Raw genomic sequence first — 18,034 nt, 5'->3', positions numbered from 1 at the left:
TTCTCCGGCTTCCCATTTCCGCGAGGAGACGAGGAGGGGAGGCAGGCACGCCGCCGCCGGTCGCTTCGGCTTCCACGAGGTACGGAGGGGCATGGATGGCGATGAGCCGATGATGGGTGGAGGGTGCCTTTGATTTGATGTGGGGGGTGGCCAGGTGGGGCGGGGGCAGGCAGTACAGGAGTTCTAGAGGTTGGGATGGAATCCTCTGATCATTTCCTTGTTCGGCATGTTTGAATTTGGGGATTTTGGAATCAAAAGGCCGTACAAACCTGGGTTGGGTACTGCTGCTATTTGGTGCGGTTTGGTTGCACCTTTGGATTGGCGTACTCGGTTGCGATTTATTTGTTTTTTTTCCTTTTCATTCAAATCATCAGTCCGGTGCACCTGTTTGATTTGTGGATGGATGTCCGGAGGTTTTCTCTCCGGAAATCGGAACTAATACCCATGTCTCAGAGTTCAGAGGTAGAGTTGCGAGTTCAGAGGTGGAGTTGCAGAATGAATTTTCGTGGTCGCTGTCCTCTGTTCAGAGGCTGCCCGCATTCATTCTGCGATGGAAGAATTTCAGTAGTGCCATACAGTATATCGCAATGTCCTTCCATTTGACGCACTCGTGGGTGTTCATTCGCAGTTTTTTTTAATTACTGTTTTGGGAACTTGAAGGCATCGGATGCTAGATAGGTGAATGATGTTTCCACACGGCTATCATGATCAATGGCCCCCAAGTGTTTTATTCGGTATATGTGGTCCCAAGAAATGGCTCTCGCTCTGCTTATACTGTGTCACAATCTACCTGTGACATGTATGGGCCTCTCGATCCTTGTCGCGGTAATTTCATTCCGTTGGAGGGAAGGAGACAGACAAGATCACAGGAGTACTATAGCATACGGGTAACCTTCCCTTGTCCGTTTTTGCTGTGGACACAACTTTATCGTGTCCTCTTAACTTTTTGCTCTTAAAGGCGAATGAAGATCAGATATGGGAAGATACTGAGCTTACTATATATTTGTTTATTTCTCTTGGAGCTTGGCAGCATTGCCTTCTCTAAGTTTGCTTTTCTGAACTGTGCTGTGCTGCTTCTTCATTTTTTTGGGTATGTCTTGCACGTGTCTATTCACGTCCTCTTGTTCCAATTCTTTGTCTCTAACCATTACAAATTCGGGTTGCAGAATTCTATCAGAAGTCTTCTGACTATTCATTTTGCTGGATTTTGGTATGGACGAATCTTCCTGTAGATCCACTACCCTAGTTGGGTTTCTTATAAGAGGTTCTGGCATTTCATTGAGAAATCAAAGCAATGAGGATAGGCCAAGCCAGTACAACAAGCAGCCAGGGAAGAGTTCAAATCTCAATCCTGTAAAATCACGGTTCACTGAAAACAAAGAGAAGCCAAGGTATTTTCAAGGGCCATTTCATTCATCAAGTTCTAGGGCATCATCTGTAAGCTCTTCAAAAGCTCCTGTTAGAAAATATTGCGATGAGAGACAAAAACGGCCCTTTTTGGCAGAGACAGACATTGCTGAAAGCAGTAACAGAAGAACTGAGGTTAGACGCCTACAAAGTGGCAAGAAAGCTTCTGTATTTGGCGATGGGCATCCATACATGCAGAAGGGTACATCAGAAGCTTCATCATCCTCAACAACTACTGAAGGAAGCTTGCCAGAAGACCATGATCTTGGAGTTTTAGATGTTTTTGGTTCTTCAGGGAGTTCTGCACGTGCAGTTAATTCGAGAAATACTGCATTGAATGCTATGGCACATAGGCAAAAGATTAAAGAAGAATCGAATTCAGGTAGACATCAAGGTGCTTCCACTTTTGTTCGTCGGCATACTTTACAAACTACTGGTGTCAGGTCATCAACTGCCCCTGGCACTACCATTACTGGAGCACAGAGACGTGGCCTAAAAAATCTTGGTTGCACTTCAATATCTGATGTTCTGCCTTCAGGATGTTCTTCATCTGATTCTGTCCGTGATAGGAGGGTCGAAGTTACAAAGAAGAGAACTTCTGATGCAGAAAGTTCTTCAAGATCAAGGGGAATAAGTGAACAATCTAATTTAAGTCAGCCGCATGCTAGTTATCCTGGCAGTACTGGTCCTCAAGCTAGAGCTGTTAAACAATTAGCTTCTCAACAAACAGCAAGGACCAATAGCAGAAGTATTCAGGATCCTACAGATTCGATAAGGACTAGACGACCTTTTACTCCGCGTGCCAGGGAGAGGATGATACCAGGTGAAAGAGAGGACAGCGTATTTGCTCTGCATGAGACTGTTGCAAGCGTTCATCCAGAATGCGGTCATTTTCACATGGATGGTACTCCCCCAGAGAGATTAGGAAGACCCTTTTATGCAGAATTACCTCATGCAATTTATTTATCTAATCGTCAAGGCTCAACTAGTCAGACAGAAAGGAGAAGATCTACGTCTCGTACTGAGGAAAGCCCCCAACAGATGTTCCATGGTATGTTTGGGGAGAGAGACGGCTACAGGCACGTAAACATGGAAGGTATTGCACAGGTTGGTTTCTGTAACTTATTTAATACATGTTCTGAGTTGTTAAATTTTTATTTACGATGTGAACACACTAGTGATGTGGTGGTAGGGTGTCCAGTTGTGAAACAGGGTTCAAATACTGGGTCTCACAACAAAAGGACCCTAACTGAGTTATGCCGGTTTCAGCTTGTTCCAGGGTGGTCCGGCCTTCAGACCCTTTTCTTTTTCTCAATCCTGTGTTGAGCTTCTCTTCTTAATGCAATGCCTCGGGGGAGGTATTTCCCCTAGTGGTCATTTTTTTTAAAGAAAACATTTGCGATGAAATTAATCAAAGCTATGTACAATATAAAGGATACTGATTTTTGTCCGACAAAGGAGTAAATTATGATGTTTGCCATGTTTACTGTATGTAGGCGTTGCTAGCATTGGATAGGATTGAAGATGATGATGAATTGACTTATGAGGTTTGTCCTTTTATCTTGATGTCCATTTTGTTTTCTCCTTTACCAACTTTTGCACTGAGATATATTCTGAATAAAAAAATGGTAGCAACTGCTGGTGCTAGAAACTAATCTGCTCTTAAGTGGCCTTGATTTGCACGATCAGCACGAAGATATGAGATTGGATATCGACAATATGTCATATGAGGTATTACTTTCAACATGTTTGCTCCATTATTATTGTTCGAATTAAATATCCTTGGGGCTTGGGAAAAGCTTGTGTTTAGTTCTTTGATATGTAATTTGTCTCTCTTTTGATAATCTTTTTTAGGAACTACTTGCTTTGGAAGATCATATTGGCTCAGTGAGTACTGCCCTTAATGAAGAGCAATTTGCCAAGTGTGTAAACCAAAGCGTACACGAAGCAAGAAATTCTGGTAGAGATGTGAACAACATTGCAGCAGATGATGTGAAATGTAGCATATGTCAGGTATTTTTTTTTACTCCAGTATTTCAATGTTCAATTGCCGTTCTAAATTTTGATTTAGAATTGGCAATGTAATTTTAACTTGATGGTATGCTTCATATGTTCAACTCATTTCTTTGGGGAAAGAAAGGGACTGCATTAGTGCCTTGCCTGACAAACGGAGAAGGCATAGGCTAACTGGAAGGGGGGCTATGTAGTGATGAATTGGAATTACTAAGGGTGCACACAAGCCAAGGAAACAAAAGTATACTGATGTTGTGGAAAGTTGCACATAAAACTCATAGCTTCAGGTCTTCAACACCCTCAACCAAATACACACATCTTTAAACCTGTAGTATCTGTTCCAACAATGTATCTCCATGTTTGCCTTTTGAAATGCCATATTCCCAGCAATTACTTGTTTAAATAAACATCTGTCTCCTAGACACTGGATGATTATTGTTCTGCAGCCTGCATTCTGACTGACACCGACTTGATGTTCCAGGAGGAATAAGTGGAAGGTGAAGAGATTGGTACAATGCAATGTGAACATCAGTACCATGTGTGCTGTATTCACGAATGGCTTAGACAGAAGAACTGGTGTCCAATATGCAAAGCTTCAGCTATACCTTCAGAGATGAACAAGGGAGACGCATGAATCTTGGCTCAAACTTGTAAATAGCGTTGATTCATGATTAGAATGATGTTGAAGCAGTTCACCCCAATTTGTGGATATGATAGGCCCTCTCTCTCCCTGGAACCCCTGTAACGTTTTGTTACTGCATCTTTTATCTTCTTAGCACACCCTTGTGAAATATGAGCGCTGCTTGACAGCAGTATGGTCAGGAACTCGAAAATAATCGGGGTTCACCTTCTTAAGAAATTTCTCCAGATTCTAATTAAGAAATGGTTCTCCTTGATTGAAATGTTGAGTTACATAATTTATCCAAGTATGTTTGCATAAATTCCTGCTTTAATGGAGAAATATGTTCTCATGGATTGTACAGGTGCTGTAACCTCCGATGAATAGAAGAATTGCAAAAGGATTGATATCATTTTAGTCCTCTCAAACTAATCTATAGGTGCTGGTGCTGAGAAATGTTCTGTGCAGCACTTTTCTTGTTTTCCACTTTGCTTGTCCTATACTGCTGGTGACAGACTAGCTCCTTCTCTTGTCTTCCTACTTTATTATTATTATTATTATGGACCTGGAGATGTTTCCATTGATCCTTTCTGTTTGACCTGGATATGTATCTGATGATCATGCATTGCACAAACTACTAGGTTATTGATGCTTGAAGATGAAAGTGCAGCACATAAAAAGTGATCTGCCGCTTGCTTTATCATTGCACAACTCGTGATCGTGATGTACTCTGTTTCCATAACTCGATTACTGTCACTACAGCTCTAGAAGAATAATACACCATCACGTGTCACTTGTCATGGTCCTTCCTGCTCAACAGCACAAGCTCACTGGTGGTGGTGGGCTACAAATGAATTGAAAGGACTAAGGGAAAAGAAAAAATATGCCTCCAGGTGAAGCTCCTCTTCCTCTTTATGCAAGTTGGGCTGATTCATTGCATCCTTTAGGCCTCTAACCCACTTTATGGCCCAAGACTGCATTATACATTCTAGTTCTAGTTGAAGCACAGTATAATTTTTTCCACCAATTTTGTTGGCTGTGATATATAAATTTCTGCTCGTGCATTTGAAATTTTGATGTGCAGCATGGTGAATAATATGCTTTCTCCAAATGATAAAGGCCCAAAGGCTCGTGTAATTTGAGATGATTTTTTCTTCAGTTTGTTTCGGATAGTTTAACAAATAAAAAGCTGCCAGTTATCTGTCGAATGCTTTATATAGGTCGGTCAGGACTATTAGCCGCGAAATGAATTCCTGTTTTCTGTTCATTAGTGTCAGAATTTTAATCTACATACATTTTTTTTTGTCAGCCTGTGTTTTTCCTTTATTTTCTTTTCATTTCCCCTTCAACTTTTGGGTTGGCCAACTTAAATAAACAAGACATGCTGCCCTATAAAAGGATACTCCCTCCGTTCCCAAAAGAAATACAATTCTGAAACAGTGTCATATTTTAGTATATTAAGTTTGACCAATTATAGATTAAAAAATATAAATATTTATAATATGAAATAAATATCATTATATTAATTACGAAATATATTTTCATAATAAATTGATTTTGAACCATAAATATGAATATTATTTACTAGAAGCTTGGTCAGACGTGAATCACTTTAACTGGCACGCAACTCATAGTTGTATTATTTTGGGGACAGAGGTAGTACATATCTCGCCAATTAATTTGGTGATATATTTTCCTCACTATAAATTGTATGGCATTTTATTTTATTTTTCTCGCTAATCAAGTGGTGACAGGAACCAGTGTAAGGTTGGATAACGAGCCGGCTCGGCTTGGCTTGTTCTAGCTCGTTAAGATAACGAACTAGCTCGGCTCGGCTCGTTATCTTAACGAGCCAGAAAGCTAACTCGGCTCGGCTCGTTTACGAGCTCGAGCTGGTTTGTTAAGCTCGCGAGTCAGGTATAAAAAATACACGAAATATAATATTTGCATTTATCTAAAGCTTGAGAATAGTAATAATACAAAATTAACACATTCAACCGTCTTAAATTGAACAAAAAAATAATATATGCTAACATAATAATATACTATAGTATTGTGTAATACATCCATGGTCCATACTCCATACCATACAGAATGCGTCCATAAGTATCCATACATCCATTAAAAACAAAACGATAAAGTCATAATAATTCCAAGTTTATAAGGTCTAGACCAATCGCCAACCAATTATAAAGTACAAGACATGAAGTAATACAAAAATAATTATAAGTTCTGTCTCTTTTTTCCCTGGAAGTATGGCTTGTTTGGCTCATGAGCGGCGAGCTGGCTTGAGTTGGCTCGTTATAGCTAACGAGCTAAAATCTTAGGTCACTTTCAAATAAAAAAGCTAAAATCTTGGCTCGGCTCATTATCAGCCGAGCCGAGCCGAGTTAGCCAAGAGCCGAGCGAGCTAACGAGCTTTGAGTTTTTTTTTTCCATTCCTAAAACTGAATTCGTTCAGTTAATTTTGTAGACATACCTTCTAAAAAAATGGAAACAAACGAATTCCTCGTGTAGTCACACTGATCGCGGGCCTCTGGGAACTCGGATTCATTTTTCTTGGCCCAATAAGAAAACGTCCGAGTGACTTGACCCGAGTCCGCGCCGGTTTCCATCGAATCCCGGACGCCACACCCACTCGGTGAAGTCTTTTCTCTGTCGGACTCTCTGTCGGTGAAGCCTTTATATATGTTTATTTATGATACGAAAAGAACACAGCAACGGAGTGGTCGCAGGAGAGCACCGTCATTATAGCTAGTATATAGGCAAAGAAAATAGAGCTTCGTTCCGGCTCAAACGACTTGCTATGATTGGAGTGGCGGCCTCTCCTCCGTCATCGTACATGATGTGGACCACCCGGATCAACGCATCAGCCGAATCGGCGGCGGCAAGCCAGCCTCAGCACGTGGCCGTGGACATCATCATCGCGGATGTGGAGGAGGAGAAGGAATACGACGCCGAGGCCCGGAAGAGGACCATAGGAAAGGTGAGTTAGTTCCTTCCTTCTCAAGTTCTGACGAGAAATGAATGATACGAATACTGAATACATGATGCGCCATGTTCGCCTGAACTTATCCGCCCGGATTATCAGCCATGGTATAGTGTTTTTCTCAAAAAAAAATCAGCTTCAGCCAACTTATCAGCCGCATAAACGATCAGCATGTTTTCTGTATGTGCAGGTTGCGTGGAGCATGTTTGCTGCTGCGTTCGTGGTTGCCTACGTGCTCGCCGTGCTCTTTTATCTCATCTCAATGCTCTCGCGCAAGGCTTCCTAAGTCGTAACCGCCGCCGCGCGCTCGATCGGCGCGGCGCTCTCAAGTGGTTGGTTTGAGGCTGATCCAGCATCGCTGGAGACGATGGCATGCCATGCATGGGTTCCGGCGGCCGCGATGAAACTGTATCTCCTCCTTGATCTGGCTCATATGACTTGGAGAATACAGACAAAGGGTCGGATAGGAACAGCTTGCACTTGCATAGACCTGTGAAATGGAGAGACGCCTGCGCTTAGTGACTTGTGGTGGTTGTGCTCCCAGATGACGACGTGGCTTTACGAAATCGTAGAAAAATCTGCCAGTGGGTCCCTATTTAAGTATAGTAGATATGAGATCGTGAATCTTGAGAATTGTCCCTATCAATGTTCATGATAATGTTCCAAATATGCTCCTATATTCCCCGATCATGTCATAATAAGAAAATACATAGACACACTTCTTAGGACAGTGGACAGTTAGCAAGGAATTTCTTCTTAGGACATGGAACAGTTCGAGGAACCAACAACAATTACATGACAATTTATGGCAGATATCATATGTTTGCAGCCATTCAGGTTAGTCTTATCTAGATATGCTATCATTAAAAAAAAAGCGCAATAAATGCCAACTATCTAAGATCTTGTTTTTAGGATCTTCTGTACAGAGTACTCCTGCATTAGTTTCGTACTTATCCACTGTCATAAGTGATGATTCATAAAGTTCTCCAGTGTCCTTTTCAGATCTACCTGTAGATTTTTAGTACACAAAGCACGGCTCATACCCAATTAGCCACATTTTCATGACATTTTCCTATGACGGCTCCATGTAACCAAGGCATGGACATCGATGTCACAATGTAAAGCAAAACTAATCTTTAGTCAAGTGCTTTGGTTGCAATATTTGCCCCCGCGAGAGCTGAGGAAAGTTAATAGAAGTATTTTTCTTTTAGGAAACTGGAGGGGCCAAAGCCCCTACAGATAAGATATATTAATAGAAGTATTTTAGTTCAGCACATGAGCAGGTACAGTCGAGCTGAAGCAGAGAGACAGGTACTTGCTTGTAGCTTTATGCAAAAAAAGAGCAGGCCATTATCAGATTGATCGGCCTGCCCCTGCATGGCTGCATGCCACCTGTTGTAGCAACATCGTCTGGATTGATTCTTTGGGATGCTTTAGGGGTCCACGAGTACAAATGGAAATGAGAAGTCGCCCTTTTTCTTGCACCAAATCATGTTGCCATTAGGTGCTGGACGCCTGGATGGATGTGCACAGGACTACAGGAACACAATTTGAGCATGGAAAAATAGGAGCTCGGTTTGGTAGCTTCAACTTTTCAGAGCTATGATGCCTGCTGTTGGCACTTTATCTTTGTCAAGTCGCCAGAAGGCCAGTAGTGTTTATATATATATATATATATATATATATATATATATATATATATATATATATATATATATATATATATATATATATATATATATATATATATAGGGAGAGGCTATTCAGTAGCCGGCTACAAAATAAGTTATTCTGTAGCCACCTCCATTTACCATAATTTTATACACTAATTTACGATAATGTTAATACATATTTACGATAGTTGGGTTACTATAACACATGGAGATATTTACCGTAACGTTATAATAAACCACTTAGTAAATTAACATAGTAATTATCGTAACTCAAAGTGGCTACATAATAAGTTATTTTGTAGCCAGCTACAGGATAGTAGTTCTATATATATATATATATATGATATTTTTTTCACAACATCGGCAAAAACCTGTGTAGAAATTTGCTAGAATTTGTGCTTGTACTCCTCTTCCCGGTTTAACTGATAAACCAAAGCTTGAGGTCAAAATGATCATGATGTATTGATGTATGCTCTGGCAGCTTGATATTGGTTCTATAATCTAAGTAGTCGGATACTTGGATCTGTCTGGAGTCTGGACGGTATGAATTTTGTGGATTCTATTAATGCCTGAATTAAATTGATTCTGCATTTCTGTGTTGGATTGAAAACTTGTTCAAATTTCCCCTTAAATCAGTTGGGATGGTAAGCAGTTTAATTTTGAGTTTCGATAGCTGATTTTAACTTCAGAAAGTGACTGTCCATTTTCACCAAATAAGGCATAGAATGCATTCCAAAGGAATGCCACTGGCTTCAATAATGTAAACCTAGAAAATCAGCAGTGTGTGGCAGGCAGGAGGAATTGTAGTCCAGAGACACATATTCGGCACCATTACTTTTCTTGTGTGCTTGACTTTGTGGCCCTCATTTTCATTGTCTGAGCTAGATAGGGGGGGCCGAGCTAAGACTAAGAGCATGTCTGATATTAACACACAATTCTCTTCTACATTCTGTTTCTTAGAGCATGCAGATTTAGCAAAAAGAAGTTTTTCATGCAGTCTGAGATATAGCAGATTGTATAAGTTTTAATGCTCTTTATTATGACTAATGAGATGGTCAAGTATTTATGATGATGTGAAATTGATGTTTGAGGCCACCTGAAATGTCTAGCTAGATTCATAGAAGTTCTGCCCATCACTCCAGCGGAACATGTTTCGTTGTTGGTATTAAACAGAAATAGTATGTGGCATCATATAACCATAATCAATAGCCACGCCGAAATGCTTATCACACTCATATTGGTGTGTACTTGTACAAGGGTCTGTTGGACCGTTCAGAATGTTCATGTTTCTATATTGCTAATCTTGGAAATATATATTCCCATGGGGAAATTTTACTTTTTTTCTATTTATTAATGACCAGCAAGGTTTGGCCGTAGCAGTTATTGCGTACCAATAGTGTGCCTCTTTGAGACGCAGGACGCCCTGGAAACAGCCTATGGCATATTTCATGTACTCCTATGGCATATTTCATTGCAGGAACATGAAAAGGACTAGCATCAGAGTATGGGCGAGAAATGACCACGAAAAGAAAGGTGACATACACTTGACTGTGAGGTCCCCACTGTGCCATGCGATCGATGCACATTTACTGGTTACTGGTTAGGCGTAAATTTCAGTAATAACACGTGTCAGCGAGATTAATGATGGTCAATACATAAGATTGATGCAGTTCATACTTTCAGAGAGATAAGGTGAAGGTTACCCATGCTGCAAATTGCAGGTTTCTGGTATGCGTCCCTTGATGGTTAAGTTCCAGAGCATCTTTTGTTTGTTTGGAGGAAGAATAACTTCAGTTGGTTGGGGAACAGCAAATTCGGCGGCTGTTTCTGACCAAGAAAGGGACCTTGCGATTGTGCCATCCCAACACATCAAGTTATGCATTCCGAGTTCGAGCCAACGGCGTGAAAGTTCAGTACTTGACGTGGAAAAGCAGAGTTTATAGCCGCATGTTTATGCAATTCCGTGTCACTGAATCTCATGTCTAGGTCACTGCTAGCTTGTTGAGTTGTGATCCAAATTCAGTTACGTACAAGATAAAGATTAACTTCTTATGAAGCGAAGCGAGACCCGTCGCTAGGAGGCTTGGGCCGAAGCGAAGCTGATCGTCGCCTGTTAGGGTTTTTTCATCTCTATATATACTTCCTGTAAGCCATCGTCTTGGGATAAAAAAAGTTGTAAATCCCCGACGTTTGTAACATCACCCGATATAGTAAAGATTTACTGGCCAGTGCCCGTGGTTTTTCTCTTCTTCTTTAGTAGGGTTTTCTACGTTAAAATCTCGTGTCCTCTGTGTTTAATCTGGTCATTTATAATGCCTATTGTTTCTAACATAGCCGCCTAGGCTGCCTTGTTCTTCCGTTTCTTTCTCATGATAGAAAGCTGTCAAGGCGACAAACACTAAAAACAGAGGCCGTCCTCTCAATCAGAGCAGGCATCATCAGCGCCATAGATCATCACACTGTTCATCCTCAGCAGCTACCCTAATTTCTGCTTGCTCCATCCACTGAAAGCATCACATGGTCTCTGAGCTGCAGAGCATACACACACGCACACGCGCACACAGCTCATGCCGTCTGCATTTATGAGGACTTGGACCATACTACATGTTCTGGCTGTCATCAGCCTGGATCCGCCATGAGCATAGCATACAATGTACACAGGCGAGCGGGTCACCCTCGCTCAACCTCATTCATGTTTCTCGTGAGTGATCAGCAACTGTAAAAAAAAAAGCAAGAAAGGGAATGTACTTGGACGAACTGTAGCATTAATTTACATGGGTGTAAAAGTATGGTACCTTCCTCTCCTCCTTCTATCACATTCACATGGTAAGGCATGAAAATATCCTAGGATATATGGAGGTCCCTCTTCTTGTTACATGGTTTTAATTACTACTACTACTACTACACAATAATAATCAAGAAAAGAATCGGCGGATCATCAACAAATTAATAGTACACTGTGACTGTGACTGTGAACTGTGAACTGTGAAAGATCATGGAAGGACTTTACTGATGGACATGGACATTCTTTCTCAACCCCCAACTACGGTACTACCCACCCAATGTCCCAATGTACGGGCTAGCTAAGCTAGCTAGTTGACCTTGGTGCAGACGCGGCGGATCTCGCCGTCGGCGGCGGTCTTGACGCCGACGCGCCCCAGCTTGGCCATGGCGGCGACGAAGGCGTCGAAGAAGGCGGTCTGGTTGGCGGCGAAGTAGCTGACGGTGGCGCGGGACCGGCGGTCGGCGAAGAGCACCTGGTCGGAGGCCAGCAGGCCCTTCATCTGCTGCAGCGTCTGGTAGTATCCGTTGTCGAACTTGCGGGGCGTCACGGCGTCCAGCATCGCGAACGCCGACGGGCTGTAGTTGAGCGGGCACGTCTGCCGCATCTGCCGCAGGAAGTAGAGGTTCATCGGCGGGCCGGCGCCGGCGTTGTTGCCCTTGAACGGGTACAGCCGCCGCACGAACTTGTCGCAGTGCGTCACGCCGATCGTGTGCCCACCTGCAATTGCAAGCGCCACGTACGTCAGTGACGCTGTGGATAGCAGCGTCAGCGGCGGATCGGCAGCCGTGGTCGCTGACCCGCTGACGTGCAGCCTACTAAGGTTTTACTGCTAGTGCTACGACCGTGACGTGACGGTGCGTGGTGATCTCGTCAGGGGTCACGAGTGCGTGAGCGAGCAACAGTGTAGCAGCAACAGCGAGCCATGGGAGGAGGACTCCACGGGACCATGCCAAGAGAAAAGGACTGCCCCTGCGCGCGATGCTGCAGCTGCAGCGGGAGGAAGCGGGGGAGGGTGGGCGCAGCCGGCCCCGGCGCCAGCCTGGAAAGGACATGCGTTTCTACGAGCAGCGGCAGGAAGAGGGAATGTGAGCAGCGGGGAGTGAGCGGAGTGGGCGAGGCGGAATGATGGGCCGCGTCCGCCGTCCGGCGTCCCGACCGCAACCGCATGCAGCTGCCAGCTGCCATGTGCCATGTACCTGAGAGCGCGATCATGTCGGTCTGCGTGAGCCCGTTGGCGGCGAAGAGCTTGTTGAGCTGGTCCAGGTCGAAGCCGGCGCCGGGGAGGCTGTGCTTCACCACGGCGCGCGTGCCCACCTTGCCGTCCAGCCGCCCCAGCTCCACCGGGTAGTACGGACCGCCGGTCTGCATCAACAATTTCAAGTAAAGGCTGCGTTTAGTTGGATGAAATTTGAGAATTTGGCTACTGTAATATTTTCGTTTTTATTTGGCAATTAGTGTCCAATCATGGACTAATTAGGCTCAAAACGTTCGTCTCGTGATTTCCAACCAAACTGTGCAATTAATTTTTTTTCGTCTACATTTAATGCTCCATGCACGTATCGTAAGATTCGATGCGACTACTGTAACACTTTTTTGAAAACTTTTTGGGAACTAAACGTGGCCTTTGCAACCATCGAGTGAAATTCTTTTACCATTGCCTAGGCGTACACGCAGAGCAGTACCAGCAGCACGCTCGTGTGTGTGCGAAATATGAATACGAGCATCAGAAGCTTCGGCCGAGTTGCTCGGCACAATAACTGAGCCCGTATGGCCGTGTCCGTGTATACGGAATACTCCGTAGTATATCTCTACGAGCACCGGTCTGTCCGTCCAGGGCTCCAGTACGGCACGGCCCGCCGGCGGATTAGGTGTCGGGCGCCCGTATCTGTCGACGCCGTACCGGCTCATTTACGCCGCCAAACCGGGTCTGCTTTGGCGAGAGAAGAATTCAAAGGCCGGCAGGCAGCACGGGCTGACGCAGCAGCGAGCCAGCGAGGAGCGCTCAGCTCCAGTCCAGGCCAGGCCACCACGGCTTATCGCATTCGCGCCATGCCTTGCCCTTGCCGCCGTCCCAGCTCTCGAGTCTGGACTCTGGACCGCGTGCGTGCTGTTGCTCCGAGTGAATGAGCCGGGGACAGCAGAATTCCGACAGGATGCAGTACCAGGACCACCCCCCAGATCCAATCCTTCCCCGCCCCCCCAAAACTCAATGGTTCGTGCTGATCCTAAACTCCTCATTGACATTGAGCTTGCATTAGGATATGTAAGCAAAGGTTTCAGAGTGTCCAGCCGTGTCCAGCTCTACGGGAGCTGGATTGGGAGGAAGAAGAGAGGGGCGTGCGTGCGTGTAGTTGCGGCCTGCAGCTTGGGATGGATGGATGGATGAGAGGCCAGAGAAGTAGTAGACACAGTACCTGGGAGACGACGTCGCGGGCGGCGAGGGCGAGGATGTCGGCGCAGGAGACCTTGTAGGCGCACTGCGGGTCAGCCTCGACGGCGGCCTTGGCGCGGGTGACGAGGTCCAGCGCGTCCGGCGACAGCGTCGTGTCGGCGCCCGCGCTGTGCTCGTCGTCGGGACCGGACAGCAGCACGGACGCGTCGCAGCCCTGGGATTGGTATGAACCGAGAAGAGAAGGGTCAGGACTGGGGACGTTAATCGATCATTGCGCATGATGATGACTGACGGATGCAAATGGAATGGACCGTACGTACCCTGACGAAGCAGTCGTGGAAGAAGAGGCGGAGCGTGCCCGGCGCGGCGTTGAAGGTCTCCTGCAGCTTCTGGGTGACGGCGCCGCGCACCAGCGTCTCCACGTTGGGGCACGTCGACGCGTAGTAGCTCTGGCTCAGCTGCGCCTGCGCCGCCGCCGCGCACCACGTCGCAGCCAGCAGCGCTTTGACGACCGCGGCGACCACGCTCTGCCGCCACGAAGGCGACGGCCTCCTCGACCTCATTGCACCCGGAGCTTATACTTTCGCTACCAATCAGCTGCTGGCCGCAGCTGCCCGCGGCTTTTGCTAATCTCCCCCCTCTTCCTCTCTCTGTCTGCCTCTACCAGACTACTACTACCTATCTGTCTGGCGTTAATTGCCCGCTCGCAGCCGCAGCTGCTCGCCTCGCCTGCTGCTCCTCCTCTCGTTCGCTTCACTCCTCTCTCGTTCGCCAGCTAAACACTGGGTGCCTGCTTTAAGTGAGGAGAGAGGCCGGCGCTTACTTATATAGATGATCGAGCTTTGATACGCAGCAAGCGAAGCGGCCGACGGGGAGGTTACTTGCGATGAAATGATGGGGACGGACGGACGGACACGGGGGGAATAAGGCCCCAGCATGGGCCTCCTGGGGGCACGGACACTGCTCTCCCCCGCTGATCGTCCATTATTCTATCCCATCCCGAGATAAACAAACAAGTGCCCGACGCGCGCGGCCAACTAGCACCGGGCTGGCCTCCCCAGTCCCCTGCGCCTGGCTCACGTTCTCACTGCTTCGTGCCTTCGTCCGTCCTCCGATCCACGTGTAGAAACGGGGAGGGAGGAGAACTCGCGTAATAAACAAAATTTTACAGACGCGAGTGTACAGACATCCACGAACATGCTCGCAGTCTCTCGCATTGACCAGCCTCGAAACCGTTAAACTACTACCACGGCCAGCACCGTTAAAACCTTGACCCCTGTCTCGCCAGCTTGCATGCTCTGCAGTCTGTAGCCTGTCCCGGCTACTACCAGAGAGCATCTCCACTTCTCCGCAATCCAGGCATCCAGCTCATCTGGTTCAGCTCGTCTCCGCACTCGTCACGTTTTTTGTTTCTTGGGGCACCGTCCGAGACGGGAGTACATCCGGCGAGAAGCAGGTCGCCGGATTAGATAGAAAAAAAAAAACCAGGACATGGCATGTGGGTGCACCCCTTCTGGCTTCCTGGCTTGCTGCATGCATGGGCAACGCTACAGAGACGTCCCGTGCGTCTACTGGATACGGCGCGGCGCGCGGCGATGGGCTGGGCCCGCGAGGCGCCGGGAGAGGAAGAGGGCTCGTGGTCGTGGCCAGCGCCCAAGGATGGATGGCGACGGGGAGCCGAGGAAACAAAGCGGCAGCCGAGCCGAGAGATTGCCGGGGGTTTCTTTTAATGTTTCCACTACCAAAGGCGCCCGTTGTGGCTCAAGACGAAGGCCCTGTTTGAACACTCTAGCACAGCTAGAGGTTAGAGTTAGTTTCTAGCTCAGGACTAGCCCTGAACTAACTCTAGCCTAAGAGATGTTTAGATAAAGGGTTAAAATGATAATAAATGTGCTTTCCAAATCATTGGTGCGGGTGAAAGTAGAGAGAAAACGGTGGATCCCACCTCAAATAGCTCCAACTAGCCTAAATAATCACCTCTTTGGGGGGATAGTTTTTTAGGGTGGGCTAGTTGCAAATAACCCACTCTAGCCCTCCTGTTTGGCTACTTTAGGGCTAGTTGAGCTCCAACTAGCCCAAACTAGCTCTAACCCATGGATCCAAACAGGCCGAAGCAAAGTGACGTTTTTTTCTTTTCTGCTCCTTTTTGCCGTTTGCTGAGGGCTTCCGATGATGCTGCTAACAGCCGCTCCGCGCCGGGGCGAAGGCAAGGCACAATCCGTGTCCGTGGTGCTGAGATGCGGTCATGCAGATGATGTCTGTGAAGCTGGTATTAAAATCGGCTGAAGCTATTTTGCTGTAAGAGAAAAATACTGTAGATTCTAGCTGATAAGTTCAAGCGAACAGATTGAGAGCAGGGAAGGTACTATTTTCTCGCTTCAACTGCATAATACATAAACCGGTTTCCATTCCTGAGTAAGGACATCGATGCTGGATGCGTATCAGTGCCCTGTTCGAAATGGAACCGGTGCACGCGTATGCAATCCTGCACAATTAGAGCGGCAGCATGCAGGAATGTGCGTACCGCTGCTAAATCCAGCAGCTCTGGTCTGGTTCTGGGTTCTTTCTTGTTGGTCGCTGTTCTGTCCTCGGTAGCTGAATATCCGCACAGACGGAACCCCCGTGTTGGGACTTGGGACGACGGAGAAGCCCTCGCAGATGACCAGATTCTTCTTATAATTCCTCTTCTTCCACGTTTCTGAGTCAGTTTGTACGCGAAAGGATTGGTCCTACGCATGCTGGATCGCCCTTGCCCTTCCACATGCTGTGTCCTACGAGCTAGGTCGGTTGTAAATTAGGCTGGTCGCCTCCTACCATCCTACGCGTGCTGGATTGCCGCGTCTGGAACCGGAACCACGTGAACTTCCTCCTTCCCGGCGCCCCGGCGAGAGAAGAGAAAACCGTGACGGAGTGTCGGAGTACGACGCGCGCGGCTGCATAGCACGCACGCACGTACCCTGGCTCAATAAAGCAAGTTCATACGGGTGGCATATGCTCTTTTTTATTCATCTATTCAGTCAGTCACTCCTAAAAAAAATATAGCAGACATGCTCTTGGAGTTCTCCTTGTCCAAGTAGAAAACGTATATATAGAGACCTTGACATCAAGATACCTGCTCTTCTGCACTTGGCGTTGTAGCATATCATCAGCCTAGCTAGCTGGTTGTATTTCACTTGAACAATACAAAAAAAAAAACAGAAATGCTATACAAATACAACACATGTGTGTTTAAAAAAGGATTTTTTATCTATGACGTCTAGGGCCCACATGTTGCTATAAGTTAACCGAGTGTTTTGGCCGCTTTCAACACACGATTTTTCTGGCCGTAGCTTTTCACGGATTCAATATAGCGTCCATTGCTGTATCCGGCCGCCGGGGCTCAGGGGCATGCTCGGGTCCCCTCCTCCACGTACGTCGTCGTGGAAGCGAGAGGTGCGCGCTTTGCGGCCGCCCGCACCGGCGAGCTCACTTCCTCAACGCAGCCGTCTTGTCCTGACTCGATGACGCCGGTGGCCGGCAGCAGCCCCGCCGCCGCCCCCAGGCCAGGTAGCCGCAGCGGCTTCGTCGGCATCGGGCCTGTGTGGCTCACGGATGGGAAGGGAAGGGAAAGGCTGGGGAGTGTGGGCGGTGGCGGCAGCGGCAGCGGATCCGGCTCTAGCTCTAGGTAGGCCTCTCCTCCTCCTCTACGATCTGTGATTTGCCATAGAAAAAATTATTTCTTGTGATCTGTGGATCTGTGATCTTGGGATTGTCTGGAGGTAGAAGAAGGCTAGAGTCTGGAGGTAGAAAAAGGGTGGAAGCGGTTGGATTTTGATTCTATGGTGAAAAAAAATTCATGTGTTGAAACTGCATAAAACACATGGTTGTGAAATAGACGGACTAAAAAAAATTCATGCTTTTTGTTTCTTTTTTTAACACTAATATATATAGGAAGCATTCCGGAGGCAACTGTTTTGGATTTGAAAAGAGGCGGGTCACTGCTAATCGGTCGTTTGCAGAGGGGGTGCCATGGCCACCTCTGTTAAAGAGAGGCGGGCGCGTGTATATACAAGGAATTTTGAATGTATTTATATTTTTTCGGATGATGTGCATTGAGCATAGTTCGTTAGATCAGCATGCTAATGTCATGCCCTTTCTTAATTATGTTCAAATCTGA

At 46.3% G+C, this 18,034-nt stretch overlaps 2 protein-coding genes across 2 annotated transcripts; one reads left to right on the top strand and one right to left on the bottom strand.

Moving 5' to 3' along the window:
• The first annotated feature begins 958 nt into the window (after positions 1–958).
• LOC136535026 (uncharacterized) lies at positions 959–4,523 on the top strand. Its single transcript, XM_066527376.1, has 5 exons — positions 959–2,514; positions 2,904–2,954; positions 3,040–3,138; positions 3,262–3,420; positions 3,902–4,523. Exons 1-5 carry the CDS (start codon positions 1,213–1,215, stop codon positions 3,908–3,910), a joined length of 1,620 nt encoding a protein of 539 aa, XP_066383473.1. The 5' UTR covers positions 959–1,212; the 3' UTR covers positions 3,911–4,523.
• A 6,923-nt stretch (positions 4,524–11,446) lies between these two features.
• LOC136535025 (peroxidase 16-like) lies at positions 11,447–14,691 on the bottom strand. Its single transcript, XM_066527375.1, has 4 exons — positions 14,199–14,691; positions 13,901–14,092; positions 12,683–12,848; positions 11,447–12,203 (listed from the first exon to the last, which is right to left on the bottom strand). The coding sequence occupies exons 1-4, from the start codon at positions 14,439–14,441 to the stop codon at positions 11,794–11,796; spliced, it is 1,011 nt and encodes a 336-aa protein (XP_066383472.1). The 5' UTR covers positions 14,442–14,691; the 3' UTR covers positions 11,447–11,793.
• Positions 14,692–18,034: the final 3,343 nt, after the last annotated feature.

This window comes from Miscanthus floridulus, unplaced genomic scaffold (assembly GCF_019320115.1).
Source record: "Miscanthus floridulus cultivar M001 unplaced genomic scaffold, ASM1932011v1 os_2481_1_2, whole genome shotgun sequence".
NCBI lineage: Eukaryota > Viridiplantae > Streptophyta > Magnoliopsida > Poales > Poaceae > Miscanthus > Miscanthus floridulus.
Note: the sequence above shows the minus strand (reverse complement) of the source record. Positions and strands in the feature narration are given on the sequence as shown.